Source organism: Rhinopithecus roxellana, chromosome 5 (genome assembly GCF_007565055.1).
Source record: "Rhinopithecus roxellana isolate Shanxi Qingling chromosome 5, ASM756505v1, whole genome shotgun sequence".
In the NCBI taxonomy this organism is placed as follows: Eukaryota; Metazoa; Chordata; class Mammalia; order Primates; family Cercopithecidae; genus Rhinopithecus; species Rhinopithecus roxellana.
Window position 1 is genome coordinate 30,871,591 of NC_044553.1, and position 13,423 is coordinate 30,885,013.

Sequence of the window (13,423 nt, forward strand, 5' to 3'; positions counted from 1 at the left end):
TGCCAGCGTGTCCTCTACGTTGCAGAATTTGGAGCTGCTTTTCGCGGGAAATTTTGCTTCCTTTGGGCTTTGCTGTTAGGACTTTGCGGTGAGGAAAGTTCAAATGAAAGATTTTACGTGTTAGCTTGGTTTGAAGCCAAGAACGGTATAGTGAATAAGAAACTCAGGCGACAGTGAGTTACTGTTTGTCTGGCTTGTTGAAAGCTCAGAAGAAGTAGAGTTTGATGGAATAAAAATCTTGCCAGTAGTATCCGATTAGCTCAGTTCTTGAGGCCAGGGTGGACTGTGGTGCAGTATTTGGTGTCACAGGGCAGGTGGTGCTGATTTAGGCCAGTGACCAAAAAAAAAAAAAAAAAAAACTCTCAAGGTGCCTGGGACATTACCTGCCTGAAATCCCAAAACTCCACTTTTAGGCTTTCAGGTTTTTCCAGTTTCTGGAAAATACCTATTAGAATACATTCCTGATTGGAAAACGTTTGTATTTAAATATCTAAGTAATTATGATTTTGAGACAGGGTCTTCTTCTGTCACCCAGGCTGGAGTGCAGTGGCTCGATCTCGGCTTACTGCAGTCTCCACCTCCCGGGTTTAAGCGATTCTCATGCCTCAGCCTTCTGAGTAGCTGGGATTACAGGCGCCCACCACCATGCCCTGCTGATTTTTGTATTTTTAGTAGAGATGAGGTTTGACCATGTTGGCCAGGCTCAAGGGATGAGCCCACTCCGGCCTCACACAGTGCTAAGTGCTGGCGTGTGCCACCACTCCCGGCTAATTTTTGTATTTTTAGTAGAGGTGGGGTTTCACCATGTTGCCCAGGCTGGTCTTGAACTCCTGACCTCAGATGATCCACCTACCTTGGCCTCCCCAAAGTGCTGGGACTACAGATGTGAGCCACCGTGGCCGATCTATTTAAGAACTCTTTAAGGACTTACAGAATAATAACAGAAGCAGCCCCAATTTACAAGCTGGGTTGTGTTAAAAATAAAAATAAAAAATAAATATATATATGCTAATTAGAAAGTCAGGGCACATTTCACATTAGAAAGGACTTTATAACTGCAGGGGAGACAAGGGACAGCAGGAACAAAGTTCTGAAGTCCAGAAACAGTATGCATTATACAGGACACCATGAAAAGTTTGGTTTTATCGGTAATTTTTGAGTCATGGAGGGCCTTGAAGTTGCTGTTAATGTGATTAACCCAAATTACTTCACCTGTGTTCTACAACTGGCCCTTGAGTGGGAGAAGAAATGAAACTGGACAAGTCTCAGGCAAGGAACAGTGTGGGACCCAATTAAGAAACCAAGGAAACAGTTTTGGGTAGAAGGAAACTTAAAGAGAAGAATAGCCAGAATCTTATTTTATTTTTATTTGTAAAAGAGTCAGGGTCTTGCCCTGTCGCTCAGGCTGGAGTGCTGCGTGACCACGGCTCACTGTGGCCTCATCCTTCTAGGTTCAAGCCATTTTCCCACCCCTGCCTTCCCAGTAGCTGGGACTACAGACGTACAACACCACGCCGGGCTAATTTTTGTATTTTTTGTAGAGATGGGGTCTCACTATGTTGCCCAGGCTGGTTTGGAACTCCTGGGCCCAAGTGATCCACTCCTCTCGGCCTCTCAAAGTGTTAGGATTACAGGTGTTGGTCACCGCTCGGGGCCTGCCAATGTTTTTCAGAGCGAGATCCCAGTACCACCTGAATCAAAATCAGCAGTCTGAGGTAAAAATGTCAGTTCAGCCCCAGGACTTCCCTAAAGAATGAGTCCTTCTGCAAGTTTTCTTTATTTTAGTCTTCTTACACGCAACTTCATTGTTAGAATTCTTTTCTAATAGGGATTTGGGGCACATAAGCTGGTCTAGCTGGTAATTACTGAGTGAAAAGGGGGCAAGATAGACCTTAGCTGTTTTTATTAAAAGTGTAGTCTGTACTGGTCTCAGAGACACATAAGCGATGTTTTTTTTTTTGTTGTTGTTGTTGTTGTTGTTTTTGAGACGGAGTCTCACTCTTGTTGCCCAGGCTGGAGTGCAATGGCACGATCTCGGCTCACTGCAACCTCTGCCTCCTGGGTTCGAGCAATTCTGCCTCAGCCTCCTGAGTAACTGGGATTACAGGCACGTGCTACCACGCCCGGCTAATTTTGGTACTTTTAGTAAAGACGGGGTTTCATCATGTTGGCCAGGCTGGTCTCAAACTCCTGACCTCAGGTGATCCGCCCGCTTCAGCCTCCCAAAGTGCTGGGAGTACAGGCGTGAGCCACCGCGCCCAGCCAAAGCGGCCTTCTTAAGAAGCGCGGGTAACCCGGACTTCCCGTTCTGGCGCTGCGGCAGCTGAGGATCTGAGTGGGCTCCGCCCCGTCCCGGCCCCGCCCCTCTGGGCCTCCCGCCGCAATCTTGGCGGGAAGGCGCCGGCCACTGAGAAGCCGAAAGATGTCCAGGTCGGGCGCGGCGGCTGAGAAGGCAGACTCCAGACAGCGACCCCAGATGAAGGTGAGAAACGGATTGGTGCTTCCAGGTGTGCTCCTGCCTCGGTTTTTGTGAGGGTTATGCGGGACACAGGCCCGGAAGGTCGAGGGCACCTGGTACCGGGGGTTGGCGGGGATCCCTGCCCTGAGGCCTTCGGCTTTGACGAAAGTTTCTTATCAATAACCCTAGAAATAGTGGGAGAGTCACACCTGAGATTCCCTTTTTTCAACCTTCTGCGTTTGCTTTTGCCACAGTTATGATCAGCTTCACACTCTTTAAATAATTCCAGACAATCCGCAGCTGACGGGGTATTTGCCTCAGTCCAAATGCTAGTCATTATTATTGGTCTGGAAAACTCTGATGGGCAAATGTGCCCAGTAAATGAATTCTGTTGAGGTTAAGGTTAATGAATTACATATCTAGATTTTGGAGGGAAAAAATAGTTTTCTTACAGGGTGTCAATTTGGATTTATTTATTTTTTTGAGCCTGAGTCTCGCTCTGTTGCCCAGGCTGGAGTGCAGTGGCGTGATCTTGGCTCACTGCAACCTCCGCCTCCCGGGTTCAAGCGATTCTCCTGTCTCAGCCTCCTGAGTAGCTAGAATTACAAGCAGGTACCACCACACCCAATTTTTGTATTTTTAGTAGAGACGGGGTGGGGGGGGAGGCGGGGGGCGGCGGGTTTCATCATGTTGGCCAGGCTAATCTTGAACTCCTGACCTCAGGCCCTGCCTCAGCCTCCCAAAGTGCTGGGATTAGAGGCGCAAGCCACCGCACCTGGCCTCAATTTAGATTTATATTGTCATTGTGAAATGGGAATTACTAGATCTGCTGGGGATCCTGTAAGAAAAGGCACAGGACTTGGAATTCTAATACTCTCTTTTCTTTTATTGATCTGAATAGGTAAATGAATATAAAGAAAATCAAAACATCGCTTATGTGTCTCTGAGACCAGTACAGACTACAGTTTTAATAAAAACAGCTAAGGTCTATCTTGCCCCCTTTTCACTCAGTAATTACCAGCTAGACCAGCTTATGTGCCCCAAATCCCTATTAGAAAAGAATTCTAACAATGAAGTTGCGTGTAAGAAGACTAAAATAAAGAAAACTTGCAGAAGGATTATACCTCCAAAGATGAAAACCACGTCTTCTAAGTCTGAATCCACGCGGCAATATTCATCCTCAGCTGTTCATACTGAAAGTAACAAGCTACAACCCAAGAGAACGGCAGATGCGATGAATCTCAGTGTTGATGTGGAAAGTAGTCAGGATGGAGACAGTGATGAAGATATCACACCAGGCCTGGTAAGAACTTAATTAGCTTGTTCTAGTATCTCTTTTTTTAAATGTGAAGTTCTGATAAATTGAAGTTTTTCAAGGATCTTTCTGGTACAAACAAATTATTTTATCTAATAATGTAAGAATAAATGTAATAATACATTTTTATTATTTTTAAGGTTTAACAAATAACTTCCTTGGGTTATTTTTGCTTTTGCTGTTGATGTGTCAATGAAAGGATTTACTTAATCTTTACTCTGCTTCCCTTTTTCTTTCTCTAAACTTACTGCATATATTTTTGGGTTTACTCATACTTTATGGTGCCTTGCTCACCTTTACATATTTATGTACAGTATATCAGAAGTCATCAGTTTGTGGGATATATGGTATTGACTGACCCTTGATATCAGGGTAGGGAAACTGATTATATGGATATGTTGAATAATATTTCCTTTAAATGCAAAAGGAGACAAATGACAGAGTAGATAAGATACATGAGAAATGCATTAATTAGTTCTATATTATTCCAATCAACTTAAGGAATTTGGTGTGTAATTTTTTTTTTTTTTTTGGAGACCGAGTCTCGCTCTGTCGCTCAGGCTGGAGTGCAGTGACACTATATCGGCTCTCTGCAACCTTGGCCTCCTGGATTCAATAGATTCTCCTCCCTCAGCCTCCTGCGTAGCTGGGATTACAGGCACGCCACCATGCCTGGCTAGTTTTGTGTTTTTAGTAGAGATGGGTTTTCACCATGTTGGTCAGGCTGGTCTCTAACTCCTGACCTCCTGATCCACCCGCCTCAGCCTCCCGAGGTGCTGGGATTACAATGGTGAGCCACTGCGCCCAGCCTGGTCTGTAATTCTTTTGGCTTCTACTGCCTACCAGGAGGGCTGTGCCCCATTCAAACTGACAAATGTTAACAGGACAAGATAAAATATAAAGCACATGACACAATGTTGCTGGAACTCAGGGAACAGAAAATGATAGTAGGGAAAGGGAGATACTATAACTGAAGGGTTATTGTTATGAAATAGAAGTTTGGTTTATGCTTTCTTATCCCAGAGTTAAGAACCAGGACTCATAGTGGGACAGCATGGGATAAGTATTAGATGAATTGCACTTGGGGTTGATAGCCTAGCATGGCCACTTCTTTTTTTTTTTTTTTTTTTTTTTTTTGAGATGGAGTCTTGCTCTGTTGCCCAGGCTGGAGTGCAGTGCTACAAGCTCCTCCTCCCGGGTTCACGCCATTCTCCTGCCTCAGTCTCCTGAGTAGCTGGGATTACAGGTGCCTGCCACCACCCCCGGCTAATTTTTTGTATTTTTAGTAGAGGGTTCTGCTGTGTTCGCCAGGATGGTCTCGATCTCCTGGACTTGAGATCCGCCCACCTCGGCCTCCCAAAGTGCTGGAATTACAGGCGTGAGCCACCGCGCCTGGCCTAGCATGGTCACTTCTAAGAAACCTTGTTCCTTTAAGCAAATCACCTTAGTGAGGGGATTGGATAAAATCTGTGGTTCTCAAACTTTAGGCTATATCAGAATTACCTGGACAATGTGTTAAAACTCCATTGCAGGGCCCCACCAACAGAGTTTCTGATTCAGAAGTTTTGGAGTTGGAGCATACAATTTGCATATCTTTTTTCTTTTTCTTTCTTTCTTTTTTTTTTTTTAATAGAGATGTTGGTGGGTTTGGGGGTGGGAGGTGTTGCCCAGGCTGGTCTTGAGCTCCTGAGCTCAACCAGTCCTCCCACTTCAGTCTCCCAAAGTGCTGGGATTATAGGCTTGAGTCACCACACCAAGCCCAATTTTCTTATTTAACAGTTTCCTAGTGGCACTGATGTAGTTAGTCCAGGACTGCACTTTGAGAACCACTCGATTAGATTATCCCTTTGGCCTCTTAGACTGTAAGATTCTGAAGAATATAAGGTAAACATAAAGCAGATTAGTTTGATGTAATGAAATAGGTCCGTTAATAGAGTTGCTCCTAAAGAAAAAAAAAATTAAAAATTAAAAAAAGGAGGTGGATGGATCACCTGAGGTCAGGAGTTCCAGACCAGCCTGCCCAAAATGATGAAACCCCATTTCTAATAAAAATACAAAAATGAGGTCGGTCATGGTGGTTCATGCATGTACTCCCAGCACTTTGGGAGGCTGAGGTGGGTGGATCACTTGAGGTCAGGAGTTCGAGACCAGCCTGGCCAACATGGTGAAACCCTGTCTCTCCTAAATATACAAAAATTAGCCAGGCGTGGTCGTGGGCACCCGTACTCCCAGCTACTCGGGAGGCTGAGTCAGGATAATTGCTTGAACTCAGGAGGTGGAGGTTGCAGTGAGCCATCACGCCACTGCACTCTAGCCTGGGCGACACAGCCAGACTGTCCCCACCTCCCTCCACCAAAGGAAAAAAAAGAAGATATAAAAATTAGCCAGGCGTGGTGGCAGGTGCCTGTAATCTGAGCTACTCGGGAGGCTGAGATGGGAGAATCGTTTGAACCTGGGTGGTGGAGGTTGCAGTGAGCCAAGATCAAGTCACTGCACTCCAGGCTGGGTGACAGTGCAAGACTCTTGGTTTTTTTTTTTTTTTTTTTTTTGAGACGGAGTCTCGCTCTATCGCCCAGGCTAGAGTGCAGTGGCCGGATCTCAGCTCACTGCAAGCTCCGCCTCCCGGGTTTACGCCATTCTCCTGCTTCAGCCTCCCGAGTAGCTGGGACTACAGGCGCCCGCCACCTCGCCCGGCTAGTTTTTTGTATTTTTTAGTAGAGACGGGGTTTCACAGTGTTAGCCAGGATGGTCTCGATCTCCTGACCTCGTGATCCACCCGTCTCGGCCTCCCAAAGTGCTGGGATTACAGGCTTGAGCCACCGCGCCCGGCCAAGACTCTTGTTTTAAAAAAATATATATAAAGCCTCCCAAATAGCTGAGACTACAGGCATGTGCCACCTTGTCCGGCTTTGACAATTTTTTTTTTTTTTTTTTTTTTTAAGAGATGTGGGTGTGCCATGTTTATTGCCCAGGCTGGTCTCAAACTCCTGGGCTCCAGCGATCTGCCCACCTCAGCCTCCCAAAGTGCTGGGATTACAGGTGTGAGCCACTGTGCCCAGCCAAGATACTTTTTCTTTTATTTTTTTGAGATGGGGTCTTGCTCTGTCACCCAGGATGGAGTGCAGTGGCATGATCTCAGCTCACTGCAACCTTCACCTCCCAGGTTCAAGCGATTCTCCCAAATCAGTGTCCCGAGTAGCTGGGATTACAGGCTTGCGCCACCATGCCTGGCTAATTTTTTGTATTTTTAGTGGAGAAGGGGTTTCTCAATGTTGGCCAGGCTGGTTTTGAACTCCTGACCTCAAGTGATCCGCCTGCCTCAGCCTCTCACAGTGCTGGGATTACAGGCGTGAGCCATCGTGCATGCCATGTCTGTCTTTCTTGGTTTATTCTTTCATTTTGGTGAAGTGCAGCTTTCTGAGAAAAAGTGTGTAAGAGGCAAATGTTTTGCATGTCAGAAAAAGTCTTTTTTTTTGAGACGGAATCTCACTCTGTCACCCAGGCTGGAATGTAGTGGTGCGATCTCGGCTCATTGTAGCTTTTTGTATTTTTAATGGGGACGGGGGTGTCACCATGTTGGCCAGGCTGGTCTCGAACTCCTGACCTCGTGATCTGCCCGCTTCAGTCTCCCAAAGTGCTGGGATTATAGGCGTGAGCCACTGCGCTTAGCCCAGAAAAAGTCTTTAGCTTTATGTTTGATTGATGACCTAATTGGATTTAGAATTGTAAGTTGAAAATAATTTAATCTTTCCTTAGAATTTTTAACGCATTGTTCCATTGTCTTCCCACTTCCTTCAATGTTGAAAGTTTGTGCCATTCTGATTCTGGATTCTTTGTGATCTTTTTTTCCCTCTGCATGCTTTTAAGATCTTTTCTGGCTGGGTGTAGTAACGCAGGCCTGTAGTTTCAGCTACTTGGGAGGCTAAGGCTGGAGCCCAGGAGTGCAAGGCTGCAGTAAGTTTTAATCAAGCCAATGCACTTCAGCCTGGGTGACAGAGAGTCCATCTCTTTAAAAAAAAAAAAAAAAAAAAAAATTGTGATGATATACCGAGGCCTGTGTTCTTCTTTGTTTTGTTTTGTTTTGTTTTCTTGAGACGGGGTCTCACCCAGTTGCCTAGGCTGGAGTGCAGTGGCACAATCTTGCCTCACTGCAACCTCTGCCTTCTAGGTTCAAGTGATTCTCCTGTCTCAGCTTCCTGAGTAGCTTGGACTGCAGGCACGTGCCACACCACACCCAGCTAATTTTTATAATTTTATTAGAGATGAGGTTTCACCATGTGGGCTAGGGTGTCTGGAATTCCTGACCTCAGGTGATCTGCCCACTTCGGCCTCCCAAAGTGCTGGAATTACAGGCATGAGCCATTGCACCCAGCCTGCTTTTTTTTTTTTTTTTTTTTTTTTTGAGGCAGTCTTGCTCTTGCCCTGGCAGCTAGAATGCAGTGGTGTGATCTCGGCTCTCTGCAACCACTGCCTCCCAGGTTCAAGCAATTCTCGTGCCTCAGCCTCCCAAGTAGCTGGGATTACAAGTGTGCACTACCACGCCCAGCTAGTTTTTTTGTATTTTTAATAGAGACGGGTTTCACCACGTTGGCCAGCCTGGTCTCCCATTCCTGGCCTCTAGTGATCTGCCTGGTGGCCTCCCAAAGTGCTGGGATTACATGCGTGAGCCACTGAGCCTGCTTGCCTGAGTCCTTTTTCATTCATTATGCTGCATACTCATTGGGCTTTTTGTAATCTGGAAGCTCATGTCTTTAGTTTTGAGAAACTTTAAAATAATATTTTTGTTTTCAGACTATTATTTTTTAGAGATGAGATCTCGCTCTGTTGCCCAGGCTAGAATACTGTGGTGTCATCATAGCTTACTGCAACCTTGAACTTCTGGATTCAAGTGATCCTTCTGCTTCAGTCTCCCACTTACATTATTTTTCTGTCTTTTCTTTTTCTTTTCTTTTTTTTTTTTTTGAGACAGAGTCTCGCTCTGTCGCCCCCCGGGCTGGAGTCCTGTGGCGTAATCTCTGTTCACTGCAACCTGCGTCTCCTGGGTTCAAGCAATTCTCCTGTCTCAGCCTCCCGAGTAGCTGGTACCACAGGCGTGTGCCGCCATGCCTGGCCAATTTTTGTATTTTTAGTAGAGATGGAGTTTTGCCATGTTGGCCAGGATGGTCCTGATCTCCTGACCTGGTGATCTGCTTGCCTCGGCCTCTCAAAGTGCTAGGATTACAGGCTTGAGCCACTATACCCGGCCTCCCATTTATATTGTTATTCTTCTTCTTCTTCTTATTATTTTTTGAGACGGAGTCTTGCTCTGTCATTCGGGCAGGAGTACAGTGGAGCCATCTCGGCTCACTGCAAGCTCCACCTTCCAGGTTCACGGCATTCTCCTGCTTCAGCCTCCTGAGTAGCTGGGACTACAGGCGCCCGCCACTGCACCCGGCTAATTTTTTGTGTTTTTAGTAGAGACAGGGTTTCACCTTGTTAGCCAGGGTGGTCTCGAACTCCTAACCTTGTGATCCGCCCACCTCGGGCTCCCAAAGTGCCGGGATTACAGGCATGAGCCACCGCGCCCGGCCTTTATTATTTTTTAATAATTCTCTTCCAATTTCTCTGCAGTTTCTCGAACAATGAATTGAATATTGGACCTCTAATATTGAGTCTGTTTTTTGTCTTTTCTGTCCATGTGTTTATCTTTTTGTTCTGCTTTCTAAATTTAAGCCTTTTAATGGATTTAAAAACTTCTGTTCTTATTTTTTGAATTTTCTCATAGTATTTTGCTATTTCCTGAATATACTGTCTTATATCTCAGGGTTTAAAAAAAATTAGCTTAGTGTTACATTAGTGGCTCTTTAGGAGAAAGTAGAGACATGTACTTACTGCGTTTAAAGAAAGTTTTTTTGTTTGATAAAAATAACTTTTTTTTTTTTTTTGGAGACGGAGTTTCGCTTTTGTTGTCCAGGCTAGAGTGCAATGGCATGATCTCAGCTCACTGCAATCCCCAGCGCCTGGGTTCAAGCGATTCTCCTGCCCCTGCCTCCAGAGTAGCTGGGATTACAGGCACCTGCCACTACACCTGGCTAATTTTTTTTTTTTTTTTTTGTATTTTTAGTAGAGACAGGATTTCACCATGTTGGCCAGGCTGGTCTTAAACTCCTGACTTCAGGTGATCTGCCTGCCTCAGCTTCCCAAAGTGCTGGGATTACAGGTGTGAGCCACCACATCTGACCAATTTTTATATTTTTAGTAGAGACGGGGTTTCACCATTTTGGCCAGGCTGGTGTTGACCTCCTGACCTCAGGTGATCCACCTGCTTCAGCCTCCCAAATTGATGGGATTACAGGCGTGAGCTACCACACCTGGCCAAAAATAACTTTTGAGTAATAGTACAATTAATTGCTACTAGGAAATAATTTGCTACTAGATTATACTGCTTGATTTCTAATATCAGATCACTTCTTTTTTTTTTTTTTTTTTTTTTTGAGACGAAGTCTGGCTCTGTCGCCCAGGCTGGAGTGCAGTGGCCGGATCTCAGCTCACTGCAAGCTCCGCCTCCCAGGTTCACGCCATTCTCCTGCCTCCGCCTCCCAAGTAGCTGGGACAACAGGCGCCCGCCTCGTCGCCCGGCTAGTTTTTTGTATTCTTTAGTAGAGACGGGGTTTCACTGTATTAGCCAGGATGGTCTTGATCTCCTGACCTTGTGATCCGCCCGTCTCGGCCTCCCAAAGTGCTGGGATTACAGGCTTGAGCCACCGTGCCCGGCCGAATCAGATCACTTCTTAACTGGGAAGCCATACAGATACTCTCTGAGTATCCCAAATTCAGATTTACTGAAATATCCAATTCAGCAAACGTCTGTTTTGGTAAGATGGCATGAAATGAATAGAGGTAGTACAATTTGAAGTAAAGTATTCATGTAGAAAATGAAACACAGTTTTGTGAAGTGCTTTTCCTATAGATTATATAAAGTAATGGAATCTTCTTGGTGTAATTTTATAGGATGATTTTTCGGGATTGTCACCCTACGAAAGGAAGAGACTGAAGAACATATCAGAAAATGCAGACTTTTTTGCTTCTCTTCAGTTGTCTGAGGTTTGTGTGGAGTCTGTATTTAAAACCAAGATGCTGGGCCGGGAGCAGTGGGTCACGCCTGTAATCCTGTCACTTGGGGAGGTGGAGGTGGGAGATCAACCTGGGTAACATACGGAGACCATCCCCCATCTCTATAAAAAGTAAATTAGTTGAGCATAGTGATGCATGCCTGGAGTCGTAGCTACTGGGGTGGCTGAGGTGGAAGTATGGCTTGAGCTTAGAAAGTCGAGGCTGCTGTGAGCTATGATCGTGCCACTGCATTCCAGCCTAGGCAACAGAGCAAGACCCTGTCTCAAAACAACAACAAGAGCAATAAAACTCAAGATGTCATAACTCCCACCAGAAGGTCAATAACATACCAGGTTTCATAGTGTCAGATGAGGAAGGCTAAAATAGGAGCAGGCTTTGCACTTAATAGGAAGAGGTTACTGTATTCCATTGATTCGAAGGCATTTTTTTTAATCTTTTTTTTTTTTTTTTTTTTTTTGAGGCAAAGTTTTGCTCTTGTTGCCCAGGCTGGAGTGCAATGACATGATCTCGGCTCACTGCAACCTCTGCCTCCCGGGTTCAAGCGATTCTCATGCCTCAGCTTCCTGAGTAGCTGGGATTACAGGCGCCTGCCACCATGCCTGAGTAATTTTTGTATTTTTAGTAGAGATGGGGTTTCACCATGTTGGTCAGGCTGGTCTCGAACTGCTGACCTCAGGTGATCTACTCTCCTTGACCTCCCAAAGTGCTGGGATTACAGGTGTGATCCACCACGCCTGGCCTTTTTTTTTTTTTTTAGACAGGGTCTTGCTGTGTTGCCCAGGCTGGAGTGCAGAAACGCTAATCATGACTTATGGCCTATCTTTAGGATCTTTAGTTCCTGAATAGACCTTAGTTTAGCGTGGGTATAGTAGCAGATACCTAATATTTTAAAAGGTAAGATATGTAGTTAAAATATTTTTACATGATTTTTATACTTTACAGTCTGCTGCAAGACTCCGTGAAATCATAAAGAAGAGACAGCCTCCTAAATCCAAGAGGTAAAATACCTGGTTTGCAATGCCTGAACCATGATACATTGCTCAACTGTTTTATAATTTGAAAAAAATGGTTTGGCGTAGTAAGCTTAACAGATCATAAAGTGCTATTTAATCTCAGTCCCTCTAGGATCTCTGAGGTAACGCTACCCTTTAATAACTTTACAATTCTCATCTTCATCAAAGTAATATGGAGCAAATACAATTGAGAGCTGAATTTTGTTTATATTTGTTGTTGCTACTAATGGAGGGAAATCTTTTTTTCCACTAAATTATTGTTACTTAGAAAATTATTATTCTTAAAGACTCTTCTACTTACTTTTAATTTTTCTAGCTGTCTTTTTGCGTCTCAATTTGTTTTTGCTTTCTTAGTCCTAGAAAAGGAAAGGAATTAACATTTATTGAATATCTATGAAACATACTGCAGTGATCTAGCAATTTTGTCCTGTATTCCATTTAACTCTGACAACCACTGTATCCATCCATGTATGTGGTAGGTAATATATTCATTTTGTGAGTTAGAAATCAGGCTCAAAAGATAAGATTGTTGGCTGGGTGCAGTGGCTCATGCCTGTAATCCCAGCACTTTGGGAGGTTGAGGCAGGGGGATCACCTGAGGTCAGGAGTTAGAGACTGGCCTGACCAACATGGAGAAAACCCATCTCTACTAAAAAAAAAAAAATTAAAATATTAGCCAGGCATGGTGGCAAATGTCTGAATCCCAGCTACTCAAGAGGCTAAGGCAGGAAAATCGCTTGAACCTGGCAGGCGGAGGTAGTGGTGAGCCAAGATCACACCATTGCACTCCAGCCTGGGCAAAAAGAGTGAGACTCCATCTCAAAAAAAAAAAAAAAAAAATTATTTGCTGAAAGTCAAAACAGCTTATAAGTGGTAGCTTTAGGATTTGAACTACAGGGTTTTAAAATTTTGAATTATCTCCATTGCATTTTAGTAGTGCTTACATATAAATGACAAAATTAAAAATCTTGGTATCATTAGCTCATTTGTTTAGTGCCAGATCCTAATGAAATGTAGCTTCATTTACTTGGTTTGATTCTGTTAGAAGACAATTAGCTTGAGAAAAGCTAGACCTTTAATCATGGCCAGGTATTTTCAAGTATGAAAAGTTACTGTAAGAGGAACATCATTAACACTGGAAAAACAGTAGCACTGGTCCTGTTGCCAGCTGATTAGTACCTTTACATTTGCATGTTTTTTATTAGCCAAGATTGGTGATTTCTTCCTAAATCACAAAATTCCAGCCCTTCATAGTTGCATAGGTAGTAGCAAGTTGATAGTATGGAAGTTGCATAATGTAGAGGAAAAAGCGTAGGCTTTGCATAATGTAGCAAATTTGGGTTCAAGTTTTGATTCAGTCACTTACAGCTATAATATTAACCTTGGATACTTTATATAATTTTTCTTTCCTTTTTTGTAAAACTGATGTTATGCTAATCCAGAAGGATTTAAATTTTTTGAAAATTATTAAATACACGTATAAAAAGGTACATATAATGTATTTGTGTAGTTGAAAAATTATAC

The 13,423-nt window shown here is 44.1% G+C and overlaps 1 protein-coding gene across 3 annotated transcripts in view; it reads left to right on the top strand.

Moving 5' to 3' along the window:
• The first annotated feature begins 10 nt into the window (after nt 1–10).
• The window catches only part of WDR76 (WD repeat domain 76), a 45,241-nt gene continuing 31,828 nt past the window's right edge, over nt 11–13,423 (top strand). Inside the window, exons 1-4 of one of the 3 annotated variants that reach the window (XM_030931279.1) lie at nt 11–88; nt 3,470–3,761; nt 10,764–10,856; nt 11,829–11,884. In XM_030931279.1, the coding sequence (XP_030787139.1) occupies nt 3,492–3,761; nt 10,764–10,856; nt 11,829–11,884 (419 nt within the window). In that variant the 5' untranslated portion in view covers nt 11–88; nt 3,470–3,491. Of the gene's footprint in view, nt 89–2,284; nt 2,508–3,359; nt 3,762–10,763; nt 10,857–11,828; nt 11,885–13,423 lie in introns of those variants that run through there. The other 2 variants (XM_010385240.2, XM_030931278.1) reach the window with 2 other exon arrangements.